General features: G+C 43.0%; 1 protein-coding gene across 3 annotated transcripts in view; it reads right to left on the bottom strand.

The window, feature by feature from the left end:
- Positions 1–42: 42 nt before the first annotated feature.
- Positions 43–19,619, bottom strand: part of elapor2 (endosome-lysosome associated apoptosis and autophagy regulator family member 2) — a 23,795-nt gene continuing 4,218 nt past the window's right edge. For all 3 annotated transcript variants that reach the window (XM_035427091.1, XM_035427089.1, XM_035427090.1), the window contains exons 2-22: positions 17,342–17,462; positions 14,139–14,328; positions 13,662–13,809; positions 13,284–13,373; positions 12,614–12,719; positions 12,071–12,223; positions 11,625–11,713; positions 11,310–11,490; positions 10,705–10,833; positions 9,065–9,155; positions 8,537–8,639; positions 7,728–7,865; positions 6,617–6,880; positions 5,517–5,690; positions 5,092–5,281; positions 4,343–4,439; positions 3,996–4,097; positions 3,013–3,139; positions 2,568–2,746; positions 2,072–2,234; positions 43–1,017 (exon numbers count right to left, since the gene is read on the bottom strand). In XM_035427091.1, the coding sequence (XP_035282982.1) occupies positions 952–1,017; positions 2,072–2,234; positions 2,568–2,746; positions 3,013–3,139; positions 3,996–4,097; positions 4,343–4,439; positions 5,092–5,281; positions 5,517–5,690; positions 6,617–6,880; positions 7,728–7,865; positions 8,537–8,639; positions 9,065–9,155; positions 10,705–10,833; positions 11,310–11,490; positions 11,625–11,713; positions 12,071–12,223; positions 12,614–12,719; positions 13,284–13,373; positions 13,662–13,809; positions 14,139–14,296 (2,748 nt within the window). In that variant the 5' untranslated portion in view covers positions 14,297–14,328; positions 17,342–17,462 and the 3' untranslated portion in view covers positions 43–951. The remainder of the gene's footprint in view (positions 1,018–2,071; positions 2,235–2,567; positions 2,747–3,012; positions 3,140–3,995; positions 4,098–4,342; positions 4,440–5,091; positions 5,282–5,516; positions 5,691–6,616; positions 6,881–7,727; positions 7,866–8,536; positions 8,640–9,064; positions 9,156–10,704; positions 10,834–11,309; positions 11,491–11,624; positions 11,714–12,070; positions 12,224–12,613; positions 12,720–13,283; positions 13,374–13,661; positions 13,810–14,138; positions 14,329–17,341; positions 17,463–19,619) is intronic.

The following is a 19,619-nucleotide window of genomic DNA, read 5'->3' as shown; positions in this document are numbered from 1 at the left end:
CTATGTATTGAACCAGAAAAAAATACAAATAGAAGCAGCAGATATTGGACATGTGATATTGATATTTTTATGGCAGTCAGTTTTAATGAAATTATGTGATGGAAAGGCAAAGATTCAAGGAATTTGTGGGCTGAAATGATCTCACAGAGTACTTATTCAGTCAGATACAGAACATAGCCTCAATCAGTGGTCTGAAAGGGTCACCTGACCAGGGCCATGAGCATCATTGAGGTACAAAACAGACAACTGGATGGGGACATTATCAAGCAGTGTGCAATCCCATAAACATTCATGTGACAACAATTTAATGTGGCAGACATAATACAGGACACCATAAGGAAACAAAATACAAGCACACAACCATTAAATATCAAACAAGAAGAAGTAGTCCTTAGCACAGCCATCCAGCTGATATTTCACATCAGATTGCTTCAGATACTGCCCGCGGACACTGGAACGCCATACCACCATGGAGATCTTGTGCATTTACAATGCTTCTCCATGTTCTGTCCCCACTGCTCAATTAAATGCGTGGTGGTTGGCCAATGTCACAGCACGCTGCAGCATGGGAGTCTCAGCCATTCAGCCTTTTCACACCTGACAAGTGGGAACGCTTCAAACGTTTGATGGAAGAGCTCATTGCAAAAAAAGCGACCTGCACATCTGTCAAAACAGGATCAAGAAACAGCCAGCAAGACACTCCTGGAACGCATGTCGGTAAAGTGTATTTTTGTGAGCGTATATCTCTTCCATAGCATATGTTACTTCCAGGTAACTTAGCGCCATCAGCCTCCATTTTGAATGCTGGTAGGGCACTTCCCACATTTCCAATTATAACTTTGTTGAGGCCAACGGCCATGAATATCTTCACAGGCTGAGTTCCAGATTGGTGGGTCATTTCACGGGCTTGTTAAGGGTGGGTTTTTCAGTCATAAAATGTCTCCCAGGCCTTTACCCCCACACCCACCGCTCTGGCTTGGGCTTCAGCTGGACAGACTCACAGCTTTCGTCATTACCCTGGAAACAAGAATGTGTCAGTTGCACGTCACTCCAGGAGACAAACCAAGAGCAGAATCCTTGCTCACATCACAGCCATTCTGTTTAAGGTGGCTGGCCACATGCAGAAACAAAAACCTTGGCTTTTCATTCCACACTGAGACAGACAATTCAAATCATACACCAACGTTTTACACAGTGCACTTTATACAACACTGGTTCCAGAGTAAATAAATACTCTCTTAAGTTCTTACAGCTGCCAATGGCCATCTAAATTAAACAGGCATTTAATAATAATTTAAAACAGGCTGAGGGGGAAAGGGGGGTAAAACACTGTTACACTTCCATGTATTTTCATATGTAGCATATATCCCTTTCATTTGAACCATTGCATCCCTTTCTACAATTGAATATAGTCTAACCTTAAAAGCAGCCATTTTGTATTAGTGGATTGCTTTTGGATCAAAATTAAGGAAGACACATCAGGGCTGTATCCCCCTCTACGGTCATGCATCATTGTCTGCAAAGATATCCGAGTTGAATTCAGGCCCTTTGATGGTGAAGGGGGAGGGAAGGATTAAACTTCCACTGATGTCTGAGAAACATTGAACTTAAATGCAGTCATCACATGCGCCAACTGCGGAACTGCCCCTGATTTAGCAGGCCACATGACACATCCTCAAATTCAGGGGTTGATCAGTGTCTGTTTTTGTTAGGCATTCAGTAAACAAATAATGTTTTGTCAGTGTGCCCTTGTTAAATGAATCAGTACAGGACAACCGCCAACCCCCTGCTAGCTCCCTGCCAGCTCCCCGGTTGTTTCCTAAATGGGCGAGAGCTCAGAAACACAAGAGCCGACTTCCCTAACACTGGTTTTTCAACAAACAAAACACTGTCCCAAACTCCCAACTTACAGCATTAAAGATGTAGTTTCATTTGACACGACACATTACTGAACATGCTGTAGTTTAATGAGGATGACAATGACATATTTTGCTATCACTTCATCAGGTTTATTCCTTACCACATAGAATTACTTGTGATAGATACAGGTGATAGCAGGGAGAGGTCTCACCTTTGCAGCAATGGACTTGAATTTTCCTAGGAGCGAGGGTTTGTTGGAGTACACCACCTCTTCTTCATTATCCTCACCCTCCATGATGGCGCAGCTGTCAGCCGCTGGCAGCTCGCACTCCTTATTGGCCGACATCACCAACCGGGAGTATTTATACTCCAGCCTGCCAATGAACAGAACAGAGCATGACTGGTTCACCAATTACCAACGGCATCAATCAAGTTCTGCAAGTAAGATCCAACAAATGATTATATTTTCCACAAAAATCACTAGTGTAAGCAGCTTTGTCTGTAAGGAAGGAAAAACCAATGCAGAAATGCCTGCAAGATTTAATTAATTGATCAGAATTTGCATATGTAATAAAGCTCCAGTAAGAAAGTTGCAATGTCTCCATGTAGCTATGATGCTAAAATTGTGAGTCCATTAGCCATGTGTTAGCTTGGCATTAGCTTGTGTGTTAACTGCAGATGTAAATGAAGGCACACTTCCCACACACCTCTTATTCTTCTTCCAGAAGTAACAGGAGAGAGATATGAGCAGCACGGCAGTGAAGGCCCCAGTCCCTGCTCCCAGTTTCAGCCAGAGGTCTATGGCCTCACAGGGAGAGGACCACTTCTCTGGGAGAGAGACTCCTCTAGTGCACAGCCTTGGCTCATTCCACACATAGTGGGTGTCCTAAAGAGAAACATCTCATGGTCACATGATGTTCACACTGTGTTTTTATGAACAGCCCGGTAGCGTTTAGGACTAGTCTTGATTTCCAGATTGTTTCAGGAAACGCCCAGTAATACAAATGTGTGAAAACTATATAATTTTCTTGAGGAAGGCAAAGTCAATACGAATTAAGGGCGGAAAAACGGAAATAAATTGTAATTCAAACCAGAGAAGAGAGGGGGAGGATTTGTGAAACCAATTTGTGAAAGAGGAGGAGCATGTCTGACCTGAATGCCACCTTTGCAAGCCCCCTCAATTTTTTGGTAGTCTGCCTCGGTGCACTGTGGGCAAGCACTTGCACTCTCCCACAGGAAGTAGAAAGTGCAGCCATCACAGGTCCCTGCTGGACACTTACTGTAGAAACAGGAAGTGAGCTCAATCAGACACTGTGGAGACACTCAGATTGGGTGAGCAGGTGGATGGTAATGCCTTGCAAATACATGACTGAAACAGGGGAACGTCTGTGAATCATCCCCTCCCTGCACAAACAGCACTATTTTCTCACAAATGTTCATCTGCAAAAGGAAAGAGTTTTTAAGTAATTCTACTGCAGTAGTACAAACTTTTGGTAAAGACAGATGGGCTTGAGCTGAAAGATAACTTAAAGAGGGCAAATATTCACCACGTCAGAATCCCACAGACCAAAGATGAAAATCAGGAGGAGAAAAAACTTTCCCTTCCACACTAATTCAAGAGCCGTAAGAGGATTTGGGTTTGATGATTTCACATGCCAAAGTGTTTCAAGACTGCTACTTTCACGTATCTCTGTTTTATAACCTTCAACAAAGCTGCAGCCCTTTTTTTCAGAGAATGAACTGTAAATGTGCTCTGACTTTGGATCAAATTATGTAATATCTTTATATAATCACATAAGAATACATAAGGATGAGAACAGTTCATTCAATCCAGGTTCTTCATTTGTGATGATTACCTCAGTAAGGAACGCACAGCCTCTCTGATTATCCATGGCATTGGCATTGCATGTATTTACATACTTATTATGGACAAAATACATGACTTGCCTATCATAATGTACTGCATGACATTCTCCCTCCATGTATTGATGTAATAAATATCTGCTGTACTGTAACCTCAGGAGGGTGTAATATATAGATTCCAGCAGAGGACTTGTAAAGCTTTACAGGCAGCAGTATGGTACATTATATACTCATCCCTCATTTTATACACAGTTAGACTCAGAAGAGGATACCTGGGCACTGTCAGGTCTCCCCGGTTGGTTGTCTCTGGGTTACACCGCAATATGATGACCGCATTCCGCCCTGTTTCACACGATGATGTTGCTTGAGGAGACCTGAGACCAAAACAGGCCATATAGTATTCAAATTTAAATAATCATAATTGTAAAAACATAGGGCAGTGATGTCACATCTGAACAAGCACGACCAGCACTAAATTTGCTTTAAAATGGTTTGCTCGTCCATTATGTGTGATAAATAAACAGAAAGTTCCACAATAAACAACATGCTTTTTGTTGCAGCACACAGTTCTTTGGCTGTCTTTTGAAATCTAACAATGCATACCCTTGTCAGCACTCACCGGTAGAAGAAGTTTACATCAGGCAGTCCCTTTGATGTTTTGCTGAAGAGATCTGGGCTCACACTGATACCGCTGAGTGCATTTTCCACTGTTGCACCTTCAGACCCAATCAGACAACACAGTCAGTCCAACATTTCAAAAACAGATGGGTATTCATGACATGACAAAGCAGCAGCATGACAAAACAACAGAAGCTGTCAGTCATAGACCATGAGTTGAAAATATTCGAAATAATATGATCACTAGAAAATGCCTTTCCTAAAGATTTCATTTTTCATGTCCCCTACCAGTCTATTACTGAACAGCGGCAATACCAATAGTAAGAGAATGGTTTAACAACAGGCTGCACCCAACTCAGCCCAATAGGGGGGCCTAAATCTGTGCTTGGGCTAGAAAACTCAGCAGTAATGCGAAAGAGCTCTCTACTGCAGTCAAATGTGCTGCACCAGGTCTCATTGAACAAACAGGTAGAAGCCCCTACTGCCTACCTAAAATCCCCTTTGGATCTCATCTCAGTTACTCAGAAACACTCCTTTCAGATCAACAGAAGGTTTGCCTTCATCCTTGTAATTAGACAAGGGCTATGTCTTAGGCTGACAAACAATACAAATTTGAACCCATAGTCAAGCCTTCACCCCAGTTTTACTTCTTTTATTTCATAGTGAGTCTTCCCCTTTCCTTCTACAAATAGGCCCTACCACCTCATTCTCATATAGCCTACAGAAAGTGATGCCCAACTTCCCTCTTACCCAGGAAAATGTCTGCCAAGCTGATGGACTGGGAGGAGACAGCTGTCCTGAAGCCCCGCCCATCAGAGGGAATGATAGTTGACATACAAATGAAGGTCTCCACGTTGTTCATTAACTCGCTGGGCTCTCTCAGCAGGTTCTTGCTGGACAGGTCTGTCACATTGTCATTGCAAACGGCCGCCCTCTCACCCTGTAGGCGGGAAAGGGCGGAATTGTGCATTTTGCTTGTGATTAGGCTTTTACCATTCTATAAACTACCACAGGACTTCCCCTTTCTTTTATGAAGTTGTCCTTTAGCTTCCATAAACTGCTATGACTGAGGAAAGCAAATCAGCGATGAGGATTACTTATGCACTAAAAATGCAATCGGAGTGTCCTTCGGCGCTCAGAGCGGGAAAGAACGGGTGCCCACACAGACTGCGTACCTCACGTCCGCACAGGCTGATGTTGAAGAAGTGGAAGTACTTAGTGCCCTTGGAAGTGAAGCTGGGCCCGTTCATGATGGAGCCCCCAGGGCCCAGCTGGCTGAAGTCGTAGGTCAGGGTCCGGTTGCGCGCCGCGTGCGAGAATGTGCAGTCGCTGAAGCAGAGAGAGTGCTCCTTCAAGGGGGAAAGCAAAGGCAACAAAGAGCCCCATTATTGGCAGCCAGAGAGAGAGAGAGAGAGCACCGGCGGTGACACGGAGGGGCGGTTCAGCACCGCGGAGAGCGCCTGGCAGCCCGACGAGCAGCCGTGATGAAAGGCGCCGTTGTTCCCGCCATCCGTCTACGTGCCCGCATCTGCAGGCCGCCTGCCTCTGTCTCCGGGCTGCCTGCAGGGCGTTCCTCACTGCCTGCAGGGCGTTTCTCTCTGGTGCCTCTCCAGAGTGATTTAGCGGAACGGAAGGCAGTCGGATCCACCAAACCCTCCCCCACAGAAAAAAGCTCAGATCCGACCTCATTACAGAATGCTGAAAAAGGACTTCCTCTGAGGTAGAAATCACACAAGCACCACGAAGGAACCAACAGGAGCCCCCGTTCTGACCAAAAATGCAACACTTAAGAGAATAAAATAAAAATGACAAAGAACTGAACTTTGAAACCAAAAGTGTACTAGTTAAATTTCCCAGGAGGGACACTATACTGTTCTCCTAAAGGTGCAGGTAACTTAACTGAAAATGCTTCTCAGTTTATCCACCAGCCTAAATTGATGCCATGTAAATCATACATTTAATGAGTCACTCTGCATTAGGCCACTGGCCAGTCAAAAAATGAAGAGGTTTGGTCCAAAAATGATGGTCTTGATGTACATTTTCTAAATCTTGAATCCTAACATGCAGCCAAGAAAAGGCAAATGTGAATGGCTTCGTGGTACAATACACTTTCTTATTTCCAAATTTTTCATTCAATAATGAGTCCTTCTACTTTTCCACCTATCTCTCATTCACTTACTGTAACAGCCATTCTATATGGAAATGAATGAGATCAGTATCTCAGGATAAACTCTTAAAACTACACTTTTTCAAGCCTGTGAAGAACTACAAGTACCTTGTTGCTCTGGCTGCCGGGACCACAGGGCAGACAGGCCTCCTTGCCGTAGATTTGGTGCCCGGAGAGGTAGGTGTCTGGTGGGCACTCCCTGCACTGGTTGGTTTCTTTATCGATGTAGTGTCCTGCAGGGCAGGGGACACAGGAGGTGCCAGGGTCCTGGGACACCAGGGCACAGGCGTGGCAAGAGGAGGCCACCCCATTCTGGGCATTGGTCACCGTGATGGAGTAGATCTTCACAATGTCATTGACAAACTGCCTGATCTGAAACAGGGATGAGACACAGTCATAGCAGAAGTATTCCAGAGACTTCCGCAGGCAGAACAAGATGTTCATCGCTAAAGGCAGTCATTAAAAAAACAAGCAGAATACACAAAATAAAAATAACAAGAACATTGTCTGGGTGTACTATAACCAATGAGCAGAGTGCATGAAGTGGAATAAGTGTGCGAGCATGGTCACTTATGCATTATGCAGTCAGCATAAATGAAATCAGGAGACATCCAAGCAATTACATGCACTTCAAAGGCAATTTCTCATATACAGACTTTCCAGGAAAAAAGAGAGGAGACAGACTGGAGATGACACTGCAAGTGTCGGTACTGTTACACAAAGGTCAGACACTATAGGCATGACTATGCTCTCTAGGGATATGATACATTACACATGTCTGTGCTGTTCTGGAGACAGCCATAGTATGCATCTGTGTGTAACAGAGATGCCAGTCACTGGCTACCCTTCCACTGTTGAGCCACACCATGGTGTGCCAATGCTTGATCTTGCCAAAGCTAATAGTGTTGTGCCCAAGTCTGAGGACAAAAGCCCCCCGGGCATGTTGTTTGATTGCACTGACATCTTAAGCACCCTTAACACAAAACAAGCTCTATATATACACCCTTTATAGATGCTTCACAAAGAAAAGTGACCGCCCTGGGCTAAATTCTACAATAGCTAAGATTACCCTACCTCTCGACCCACCCTCAGTCCTCTTGACCCATAGAAAGACAAGGACAAACCACACATCCATTCTGTGTTAGAGAGGTATAAAGATTCGAGCCACCAGGTGCTGTGTTGCAGTATCCCATGAGCCATTGCAGTACTCCACACTTACATCTTGGGCCTGGTTGGTCCTCTGGAAAGCCCAGGTGTAGGACACGGAGGCATTTTTGGTCATAATGTGGGTGTAGGACTGCCTTTCCTTGCTGCCCACCCAAGACTCCACCACATTGGTGCTCCTCCTGTTCACATCCTGCAGGGGGCAGCACAGGAATTGAACATGCAACTACTACTAGCAAGCACTGATGTCATAATATCTATTAGACCGAGTAGCATGTTCACAAAGGAAATGTGTAATTTTTGCTGCACATAACAACCATTCATCAACCAACAGTGTGATTCCTTTGTCCAGAGTACACAAGGTCACATTCCACATAAAGAAACTGCTGAGCAATGGCGACCATCTGGGTAAAGAATCTTTGTCATTCGGATTCAAAGCATATCTATATATAATACATGCCATCAGACAGGGCCTCTACAGTTTCCCCTTGGTGACATCTGACCCAGTCTCTGACTGCAGTCACTGACTCCCAGCATTTTGCGCATTTTGTCTTACAGCGTGACTCATCATTTCTTCACAGCTTTGACCCCTACGGCTGATAAATGTTCTGACACCAAATCCCATCAGGCCATAGAACAAAAATATCAGTATATAAAAATATAGGGAAAACAAAAACATGATTGGACTATGGTAGCCAAAGAGATGCCCCGGCCTGAACTAGCTTTTTATTCACCCTTAGGATTAGCAGATACTCCCATACAATCAATAACTCCAATTAACTAATAGTAGTCAAACTGAAATGAACAGGATTCAGTAGGCGGCAGTGCAATGGTATGGGGATGGGAAGGTTTGCGTTGACATACCACCATGAAGTAGAGCTCACAGTCGGCAGAGCAGATGGTCTCAAACACAAAGGTAATGCGGCCAAACTCTCTGCCTGTGGTTCCTTCCATTGATGTGGGGAGTCTAAAAGAACAAAGATCACAACCAATTCCTCCAGAGAAACTGCAACACATTTATTAGCCTGTTTCATAACCCTGATTGCAATGATGCTAAGATCCATCAATATCAGAGTCATTTTAGAGCAACTGCAATTCTCTTTACCTTTGCAGCGGGCACCAAGGGCTACTCTCACTCACCTCCCTTTTCACCACCATTTAACATATCTAATTGGAGATTGCTATTAATTTGATGCAATCTGGGTAATTTTCTGTCAATAAATTTTAGATTAGTTGTGTTCACAGCGAGAGGTAACTACATAAAGCAACTCGCTTTCTCTCACAATGCAAGGCAGATGCTGAAACTAGTGTAAAAAGTTCTCACAGAGCCAAACAGAGGCGCCCTTTAACAGCATTACCCCAGCTGTGAGTGCGTACGGGGACTGTACCCACTTGAAACCAGGGATGCGGAGGTTCAGGATGAGGTAGTCATTGTCCGAGCCCCCAGCTCCACTGTGGATGTGATCCCCCGCCACCTCCCATCCTGATGAACCACAGAGCTCAGTCATTCATTTGTAAAAAACACTACTCTTTAATACACATATCATGATACATTTTACCATATACTTTTTCTCTGACAGAAACCTCAATGAGATTTTCCAATCATCTGAGAAGGTGACTTGACACATTCTTGAACTTGGTTCAGGTCACCTGAATGGGTGGCAGTTAGTTGCCACCACTTTTGGGGGTTCATAACACCATATTTTAACAGTAGGGCACAATTAGTCCGCTGATGGGGAGGTGTAATGGTGGCCAGAGCACTGGTATGTGGGATACAATCCTAGGGGAGCAAACTGCCATTGTACCTTTATAAATGAGCAATGGGGCTTTTCACCTCTATTGCTCCTGTATAAATCAAGCAGTATAAATGAGTCACTGTGTGAAGGTGTGAAGCATATCAATTGCAGACTGATGCAATGCACTGCAAATGAAGTCAACCCATCACCTATTAAAGAATAGTACATGAATGCAACAGAATCTTGCACCACCTTCTGGACACCAAATATGACACTGTGACATTTGAAGCTGCAGTAGCAGCAGATAAGACTAATATTCTTGCCACCGGCACAACCAGAATTTTAATCATTGTATTGCATTACTCTAAGCTTGCAAGGAGCTCTTGCACAGTCACAGCCATGCACTTTAAGCAGGTCGTAGTCATATTGAAACATTCGTAATAAATAATAATTAGGATTAACTGATTCAAGTGTCTACATAAACACCCTCCCTCAAATGGGGACATAATTGGGCTGAATTTACTATATCGACTGTTGCCGAGAGGACAAGACAAGAGGAAAAGAGTATAGTGAATGCATCCCCCATGCTTAAATGTGGTCATAAGGGAGGAGAATGCCTGTGCCATGACTGTGATCTAGCTGCTGAAATAAGTCGATTCGGATTTGATAGCAGTGCGCGGGCCACACTCAGCATGCCCTCAAGCTACAGTGTACTTTTCCAAATGAATGTATTTGCTGAGGAAGGGAACACATGGAGGCCCTGAGGTATAAGTCCTGATATTAAAATGTGCTTTTCCCTGCTGTTCTGCATAGCCCATTACTGAGGCGGGAGGGGAAAGAGAGAGATAAGGAGTCTGCTGCGTCAGGGCTGAAGAGGCATCTTCCGGGTCTGCTGTTGCCACATTCTGTCAAGTTAAACTTCTCTCCTTCTCTCTTCATCTCTTCTTCCTTCCCTCATCTCTTTTCCACTTCTTATTCCTTTGTCTTTCTCTGTCTCCACCCTTACTTTCCCTAACCCTCTCTCCCCTTTTTCCCCCCTCTCTCGCACTGTCTCTGTATCTCCTCTCACTCTCTCTCTCTCTCTCTCTCTCTTGTTCCCTCTCCCTCCAGCAGTAGACAGCAGAACAAATATCATTTCTAGTGTTATAAAAATAAATAAATGCATGTAACAAGAGACATGTTGGCTTTGAGTGAGTGAGCTGCAACTTGGTTAAAATTTCTGAGCTTTAATTTTTGTCCTCCTGTGATGTCACAGCGCCATCTAGTCCCCAGATGCTCCAACTACACCCCACTCACCGTTCATGCCGTCGCACTTGGAGTTGCCCACATTGAAGCAGGACGTCTTCATAATGGAGGGTAGCGTGTTCCACCATTTGAACTCATAGCCCAGGGATGGTTCTGTGCCTGCTGGGCACTTCTCACATGCTGCCAATACATTGTTTTACAGCACAGGGTTACAATAACATGAAAGCCAGTAGAGGTGATCAATCTGAAGACCAGTGAACATTTTTGCCACAGAGTGCCTCCACAAAATAAAAGGTCACCTAATTTTTTTTATTTTCACACAAAAAGTCTGTGCTGCCTTAATTAACAGGATGATATATAATAATTAAAATAACATTTTAAATATTGTTTAGCTTCACATAGGTTATGCTTGTTCCACAATGTTACGCCTGTATTAGTGTGAAATTGGTAAAGTAGCAATGACAGTTAGAAAGTATAAATTACTTTCTAACTGGGAAAAAAGTTATCAATAATAATCTAAAAAAAAAAGATTTGAGCAGTCTTCAGTACATACTAGCTACAGTTGACCATATGGAGGACCCACGTCCTGAGTACCATACCAGATAGAATATGACAAATGCCTTCAAATACACTGTGAGGGGAAAATGTTCTGTTACCTTTAATGCCATCAGAGTAGGTGCCTGTGGGACAGGGGGAGCAGTTGGCTGTGTCATTGTTGTAGAAGCCGGGGTTACATGGTGGGCATGGCTGTCTTTCCCCAGAAGGGGGCAGCGCCACCGAGCCCGTCACGTTCTCTACGCAGATCTTGAGCTCGATCCACTTGTAGATGATCTGCGTCTGGAATAGCACAGATGTAACAATCTGCCCATTCTCACCTAACAATATACGGTACGAATGTCTGAAAACACTGAATGCTATCAATAATAAAATCACAGAGGATATTTGGGTGAGAAGTAGAGCACCCAATGTACCTTCCCCTCGCTGTCACAGGGTGTGTGGATCTGAAAATAGTCTTTCTCCGAACAGGCTGGTTTCTCCTTGCACTCTGTAGCCCCTTCAGCTGTGAGGTGAAGAACAGAGATTGGCTATTAAATTCACAGCACTGGAGACATGTCACATGGAGCAGCGTTCACTGCAGGTATAAAAACTGAAAACTGAAACCATGGCCTGTGGACATGCTTTTATCTGCAAGCTTCTATACCAACAACCGTCATGGAGGCACCTGATCCAAGTGGTTTCTCAGCTCTCTTCAAACATCAAAGAGGTCAGTGAGAAGTGACTCTAAAAAGTCAGAACTAGAGAGGAAACCTAAGCTGGTTCAAACTTAAACAATGCTCAGATGAATGGGGTGTTTTAGCAGCAGGCTGGGCTAAAACCCCATGAACATTATTAGCATTTATTATTTATTGAGACCTACATGAGAACTGTGTCTCCTTGTTGCAGTGGGTACAGGAGCTGGCTCCTTTGCCAGAGTAGGTATCCCTGGGACACAGTTCACAGGAAGAGGAGCCTGGAGTTTTACTAAAGGTCCCTGGTCTGCACTGGAAGCACTCGGATGTGTAGGCTACGCCTGGAGGTAAGCAGGAAAACATTACACTGACACAGAAACAGCAATACCCAAAAACAGAAACTGAACAGCACAACTCCACAACCCCAAAACACAGAACACCAAAACTTCACAGCCACAAAATACTGAACACTGAAACTCCACAAGCCAAAATCAGTGAACATCAAAACTCCACAACCCCAAAACACTAAACACTAGAACAAACATAAAGCATAAAGAAGTGAAACACACAACAGTGATACACACAACAACAAAACATGCAAAACTGATGTACACAATATATCACACACAATAATGGAATACACAGCACGGTAACACGTACATGACCAGAACACTCTGAAATGTTCAACAACAGAAAACGCAACATTAAATGTGAAACATGGCTTATTTTACCTTCGATCTGAATATTTTTCAGCAGTACCGGTTTAATGATTTTAGAACCTAGTAAAACACCAGTTGTCCTCCAGTAGAGGATGTTTGTACCAGACTTCAAGTCCACCTGCAAAAAAAAAACAAAAATAGGAGCAGTTTGTGTTGGCACTGTACTGACAATATCTGCTGTTCATGACAGCTTATTATCCTCTGCTTAAGAAGAACTGAATAACTGAACCCAAGAGACGTTAGAGTGTGTACTGAAACCCTCAAATTCATGCTGACATTATTTCAATCTAGTTAAAATAGGTAAATGTAAATAATTTTCTTATAATAAATTTGGAACATGACAGATATTTAAAGCAGAATATTTTGCTGTACATATTGTGGTAAACAGAGATTGAAATTCCAGGGCTCAGAAAGTAGAAGGACTGCCATTTATTTCTAACACCCATGAACTCACCCAGCTGATTTCAGTAATTAGTTGTACCTCCTGGCTTAAGAATTGTGCTAATTAGCAAATCCAGATAAATGGAACAAAATACCGGGGAGGACTTCTACTTTCTGAACCTAGCTGCTGTGTCTCTGAAATAGCCATTGTCCCACTCAAGCCTGCAACCCCCTTCCAGAAGTGTGCTAGCCACTTCCCTACTTGTTTCCCATGAGAGGTGAATAGACTATTAACACTTGCAGTATGATTCCCCCACTCTCCACTGTTGGTCAGCTTGATCCACTTTTTGTCCGATGTTTGGTCCATTTCCTGGCACTGATCATTTTGAATCTGAAAATATAAACACAGTACCCATAATAATATACTAAAGAACAGCAATCTTCATTGTCACTCATTCTTGTTCATACATTGGTTTCCATATTATATACTTGCTATGTGCTGAACCTGGGGAACAAGGGCAGAAACCCAAATTTTATACACAGCTTCAGATATAGTATGAAAACAATTTAAAAATAAGATTATTGCCTATAATTTATTGGACATCACCTTCAGGTTTAAATAATCTTATCATAAATAAGCAAGTAGAAATACTGGGGGAGGTATTAAATTCATACTTACAAAGAACTCAAAGAAGATGTTACTGTCCACATACTGGTACTCAAAGGAGACAGAGCCCTGTTTCTTGAGGTGGACTGCATAGATCAGGGACACAGTGCACTCATCCCGGTTGGACTCCAGGTGGGTCCCCTGGGGCACCCAGGTGGAGCTGGAGGAAAAGTCAGGGGCACTGGTCTCATTTCGGACTATCCACACAGGAAAGAATTACTAACTGACCAGTGTCTTCACTAAAGAAGGTTTTCCAATCATCTCTGGGGCCTACATTCCAATGAGTTGTAAAAGCTGGGAAAGCCACTCAGCAATGCCTACCCTTCCATATTCCTGTTTCTTTAGAGATAAGTCCTCCCAGAGGCTTACCGAAGAGCCTGGCATAGCTGTTGCTGTTACTGATTATCCCTACCTCACTTTAAAGCAATGGTGGTGAGCAAGGAGTTAGATGATGGTAAGTTGTGTCATATGACCCAGTGGCTCACTGACCTGTTGCAGCTAAGGGCCTCTTCTCCCGCAGGGCTGCTGGTCATGTAAGTTGCCAGGCTGGTGAATCCGGCTGGGATGTCGTCCCACTCATCAAAGCGGATCCCACTGCCCAGAGAGTAGGTGCCAGCAGCACACTGTGTGCACTGCTGGTTGGACATCTCCAGGAACTCACCGGCATTACAGGAGAAAGCTGAGACACAAGAGCGCCAGGCCAGGGTCAGAAGCTTCATATTGACATGCACAGGCCCTTCTCACGTACATCATAACCTCTTCTCACTGATCATACAGTCTTCACAACCTCTTCTCACTGATCATACACTCATCACTACCCCCTTGTCATTGATCACGACAGCAGTGGAAAGTCTAGGGGTCAGAAAGTCCTGCGATGTGTTACTTCCACCCATGAACTCATCTCACTGATTTGGTCCACCTCCTGGCTGAAGAATTGTGCTAATTTAGCAAATCCAGGTGATTGGAGAAAAACACTGAGGAGGACTTTTACTTTCAGAAAGTGGATTTTGCACCTCTGCTTCAAACCACTTCTCACTGATCATAAACTCCTCACAACCTTTTCGCACTTATCATACACCCATCATAACCTCTTCTCACTGATAATACGCTCATCACAACCCCTTGGCATTGATCACACACTCAATACAAAGGAACAACAGCAGAAACACCTTTCACACTGATCACATTTCAGATTCATCACAGTCTGCTGCACTGGTACAGAACAACACTGAATGTAACACAAAAAGGAAAGAACACAAATCAGGATAAATTCTCTCAGTATGTCCATTTGAACAAAACCTACTGTAAAACAAGCACATAAAAACCAGACTAATAATGGCAAGCAAAGAAAAAAGGCAAATAATCCCATAATCCTTCAATTTCCTTTACCAATGCCCTGAAATGACCACCACTGGAAGACACTAAACAATTTTGGTTATGACGGGTAAACCGGGATTATACTGTAGCTCTGAGTATGAGCAGTTTTAAATGGTGAATTTTCCACATTCAATTCAATTCTTCACAATCACTCCCATCAGCAGGTCTGAGAAATCATTTTAAACACTTTGCTTTCCAAAGAGGTTTCCATCTTATTTACAGCTCTAGCAGCAGGTAGGCGGTGTCCTCAGTGGACCTCCTTCACAAGCACATGTGCTCCTATAAACAGAACCCAAAGGGGAATTACTTGTTTTGGCACCGAAGACAGCTGTTATCTAAATAATTAATCATTCATAAATAATTCATTGGATGACTCTGTTTTACTTTAGCAAAAGCTGTACTGAAAATTCAGCTGTCACACAAATTAGCATGCTCCACCCATAATGCAACAGTCACTTGAAAAAGTGTGTTATACATGTGCAACCAAAAACGTTCTCTTTTTCAGTTGCTGACAAAATGGATAAATATGGCAATGGAACATAAACACAGTGATAATATTTTGAGTGGGTACTCAGACTGAAAAGCTGTGTGACTGTGAGCTGTAGCTAGCCTCTGCAGTCACAGCATGACAGTATAATAATGACATCCAACTTGTCTCACTGAGACAGTTGAGGCCTGTTGAGTGCTGATGGAGGTAGACAAGCATCCCAAACAGTTTTATGTATTTACATTACAAGGTGCATATGCATGCACAAACACACAGACACAAATGCACACACATTCACCCTCACCCAGAATCATAAGGTCACACACACCACATACACCCATACACAAATATGCACAACAGAACACCAAAAACAAACACTTACTCAACTTACGATTTCAAAAACCATGCAGACTACAATTTATATTCAAAAGAGATAGTAGGTACTATTTACTCCATAACTTAAACCAACTGTCATACACTAACACATTACATTATTTGTTTATTGGCATACACTTGTATCCATATATCTGCCTGGAGAGATAATTCAGGTTGAGCACCTCACTCATCCACAATCTGAGCCTGTGATCTTCTGATCCCATGCTTACTTCCCTAAGCACTTCTCTTTGAAGCCACAATGGCATAATCTAAATATAAATCTGAATCCAAGACTGACTAAGGGGTATAAATGTACAGGAAGTCTCAGCCCTTCCTCGCGGACACACAAATACCACAGCCTGCTCTTTCAGGCACTCACGCACAAGCTTCCCCGCACGTTGTCTTGGTTACAGGACCCCAATCACAACCTCCTATTAAAACACAACGCATTCCCCCCTTTTCAGGCACCACAAGCGATGATTTTTGTTCAATGAGTCATGTCAAAAAATAACAACAACATAATGACCTCTGATTGACGGTCCTTCCTGAAGGTCCAAATTTTTGGCACGTTACATCTGTTTGTTTTTTTTAAATCACCAGCAAGTATGATGATTCTGTTGCAGTTCCATAGTTGGCCCTCTGGCACCCATATCCACTCACTAAGCAGTGCAGATTACAGCCCACAGGTGCAATCTGCTGTACAGTGTGCTGTGAATTTTGCATACACAGCACACTGTACTGGTGCTATTAAAAGTGTTGTTGGTGTTGTCTTTGCCCGGTGCAATGAAAGAATGTGGAATCACATGCACCTGCGAGAGCAAATAAACAAATCAGCTAGCATTTGGGAATGCCATGTTGCAGACTAGAGAGATATAACACGCATTATGGGATGGTGTCCCAGATTCAAGGATGTGGTGCTGTGGATTAGAGAGGCATAAAAACATGATGTGTCCCAGATTAAATCAGTAAAGAGGCATACTGTTGACTTGAAAGTGCAGTGAAAGTCTCTTCCATTGACGGAAGCTCTACTAACAGTTTCAGATGCCTTCGCATGACAGTGAGTCCAGCTGAACCTAAATGTTAGGGTTTGGAGGATGCTGTTCAGTGCTACATAGGTTGTGGAAATTAGATTTCTTTCTCCAACATGGTAGCAAATGTGAAAGACACAGCCCATTCTATGGATGCATGTATTTAAAAAGTGAAAGAAATGAATAAAGCATAGATAGTCAACCTGAATTCATTAACATATTTTTGTTGAATAATGAACACATTGAGTCACCTTGGAGTTAGCAGGCAATATTGAAACACGCTTCCTATTTGAACAGAAAACTCCAGCCTGCTGATTAGCCTGTGACAAAAAGAGCCACACACACACAAGACACACTGTCCAAACAATAAGAAGGATATGATCAAAAGATTGATGACAGCAAAGGGGCAAGGGGGTCGCACTTACCGCAATCGGTGCCGCTGACGGGGTCTGGCAAGCCAGCGCAGGCACCCTGGGTGCGTGGGATGGCTACCCGCCACCGGGACCCCGTGCTGTCACATTCCGTGTACTCAAAATAGTAGTCTGCCTGCAAGACACAAGCAGGGCACACGACGGTAACGTACAGAGGAAAGGCCGCTACAGAGGCGCCATTAGTCATGTTCAGCTCTCGAGACAAAATAAAATCGTGCTTCGGCTAACTTGGAAAGCACGGTAGCGATATCATCTGCTTCCCACAGCTGTTCCATCAGCCAGCTATGGGATGGATCATTCATCCACCATGACTGCAGCTGGTTACGGGCTCATCGTTTTTTAATACCCGTGCACTTTAGATGGAAATCTGCCTTTGCTCTGGCTGTTTCTCTGAAGGACACTTCACTGTATGCTATATAGGAGTCATACTAGTGAAACAAATGGCGTGAATGAATCAAGCAATGCTAATAAATCCCAGAGATTTGATTGGCCCTCTTGGCAGGTTGACAGTATGTGTATCTGAGGTAAACTGTCAGTTATGATGCCGCCTTTTCCTTCATGGCTGTGTCCCACTGTGCTCTGCAGTAATATGCACAACAGTGATGAAATCTGACATTTTTCATTCCAAGTCCATGCGTGAAAACTTTTGTTTGTTCCATGTCAAATAAATCCACATTCCGTGTGGAACATGGAGCAATAAAATACTCTCTGATAATCACTGATGCTTCTTCAACATTTGTCATATTATTCAGGCAAGGCTTTATGCAAAAAAAGAAATGAAACCCAATGCATTTATTGTATGACAAGGGCCATGAACGAGTCACTTTAAGAAGAGAGGCACGAATGACCCATCTACCCTGACTTTTATTCTGGAGGAAAGGCCCTCTGATAGGCTGTTGGTTGGAGACTGCTGACAAGCCGCTGGAAGGAAAAGACACACCATGCAGGAAACTGATAATGTACCGTGGACTGTTCCAAGAGACCGAGACCTCCATAATCACACCACCAAAGGACTTGAGGAATTTATTAACAACAAAATAAATCCATCCACTGCACTTCGGAAAAAAAAAAGTTATACTTGTGACCGAGACCTGGAAAAATAACTTAAACATTAGCAGTTTAAATCAACCAAGTTAGCATCAAATTCAGCACAATTTGAAAATGTATACAGAAAATTAGCATTTCTACATCTAAAATCCTGGTCAAAAAGCTGAGTTTAATTTTTGTTTTTTTTTATTTTTTCTAATGGGGGGCCAGGGTATTGCAATTCAGAACAGTAGATACTACATTTGCAATCTCAGCAGCTAATGAACTGGTAAAATTCAAGTGCAGCCAGCATCAGGTTTATAAATCAATAGGAAGAAGTGATGTAGTAGATCCAAAGGCCCATAAGTGGTCCAATGGCCCTGTATTCCTGGGTTTAACTTACAGGATCCTTTAGCAAAAGTAAATCTATAAAAGCCACAATTCATCCTCAAGGGAGGCATAATGGTATTTGGTTATGCAACTGTCATTGAAAAGTATCTTCTTCCGGGCAGATTTTTCCACACACCATTAAATAAAGAGACAGTAAACCAACTGACAATTAATGCATTTAACTACAAAATGTATAGCATTGGACTTTTTTCTTTATTTAACTGCGTTACATTCACAGCTACCAATTTTTTATTAATGAACCCCTGCTGCAAAATACTTGTTTGATTTTTTTCACCTTACAATACACCGATCAGCCACAACATTAAAACCAACTGCCTAATATTGTGTAGGTCCCCCTCGTGCCGCCAAAACAGCTCTGACCCGTCAAGAGTTTTTTTAATCATGTGGAAATAATTAACGCTCTAACAATATCTTAGCTTTTTATAGCCCTGTAGCAACTAATAATGTAATAAACTACCAATAGTGTAATAACTCCCAATAATGTAATCCATTTCAAATTTTTTACGTAATAAAAACCAATAATGTAATAAGTAGTAGTAGTAGTGTACTATATTGATCCCTGGGCGGAATTTGCACTGTTGCAGCACCAGAGACAACAAAGTAACACAATTAGATACAAATTTACAGTAGATACAAAATATTAGATACAAATATACAGTAGATACACATATATACAGAAATCCAAATATACCAGAGGACACCTTCAGAGGTGAAGTCCATGCCTCGACAGGTCAGAGCTGTTCTGGCGGCACGAGGGGGACCTACACGATATTAGGTAGGTGGTTTTAATGTTGTGGCTGATCGGTGTACATTGTCTAACACACTAGACTGAGTC

The sequence above is a fragment of the Anguilla anguilla genome, chromosome 7 (genome assembly GCF_013347855.1).
Source record: "Anguilla anguilla isolate fAngAng1 chromosome 7, fAngAng1.pri, whole genome shotgun sequence".
NCBI classification, from domain to species: Eukaryota; Metazoa; Chordata; class Actinopteri; order Anguilliformes; family Anguillidae; genus Anguilla; species Anguilla anguilla.
The sequence above is the reverse complement of the archived record's forward strand: the minus strand, read 5'-3'. Positions and strand labels throughout refer to the sequence as shown.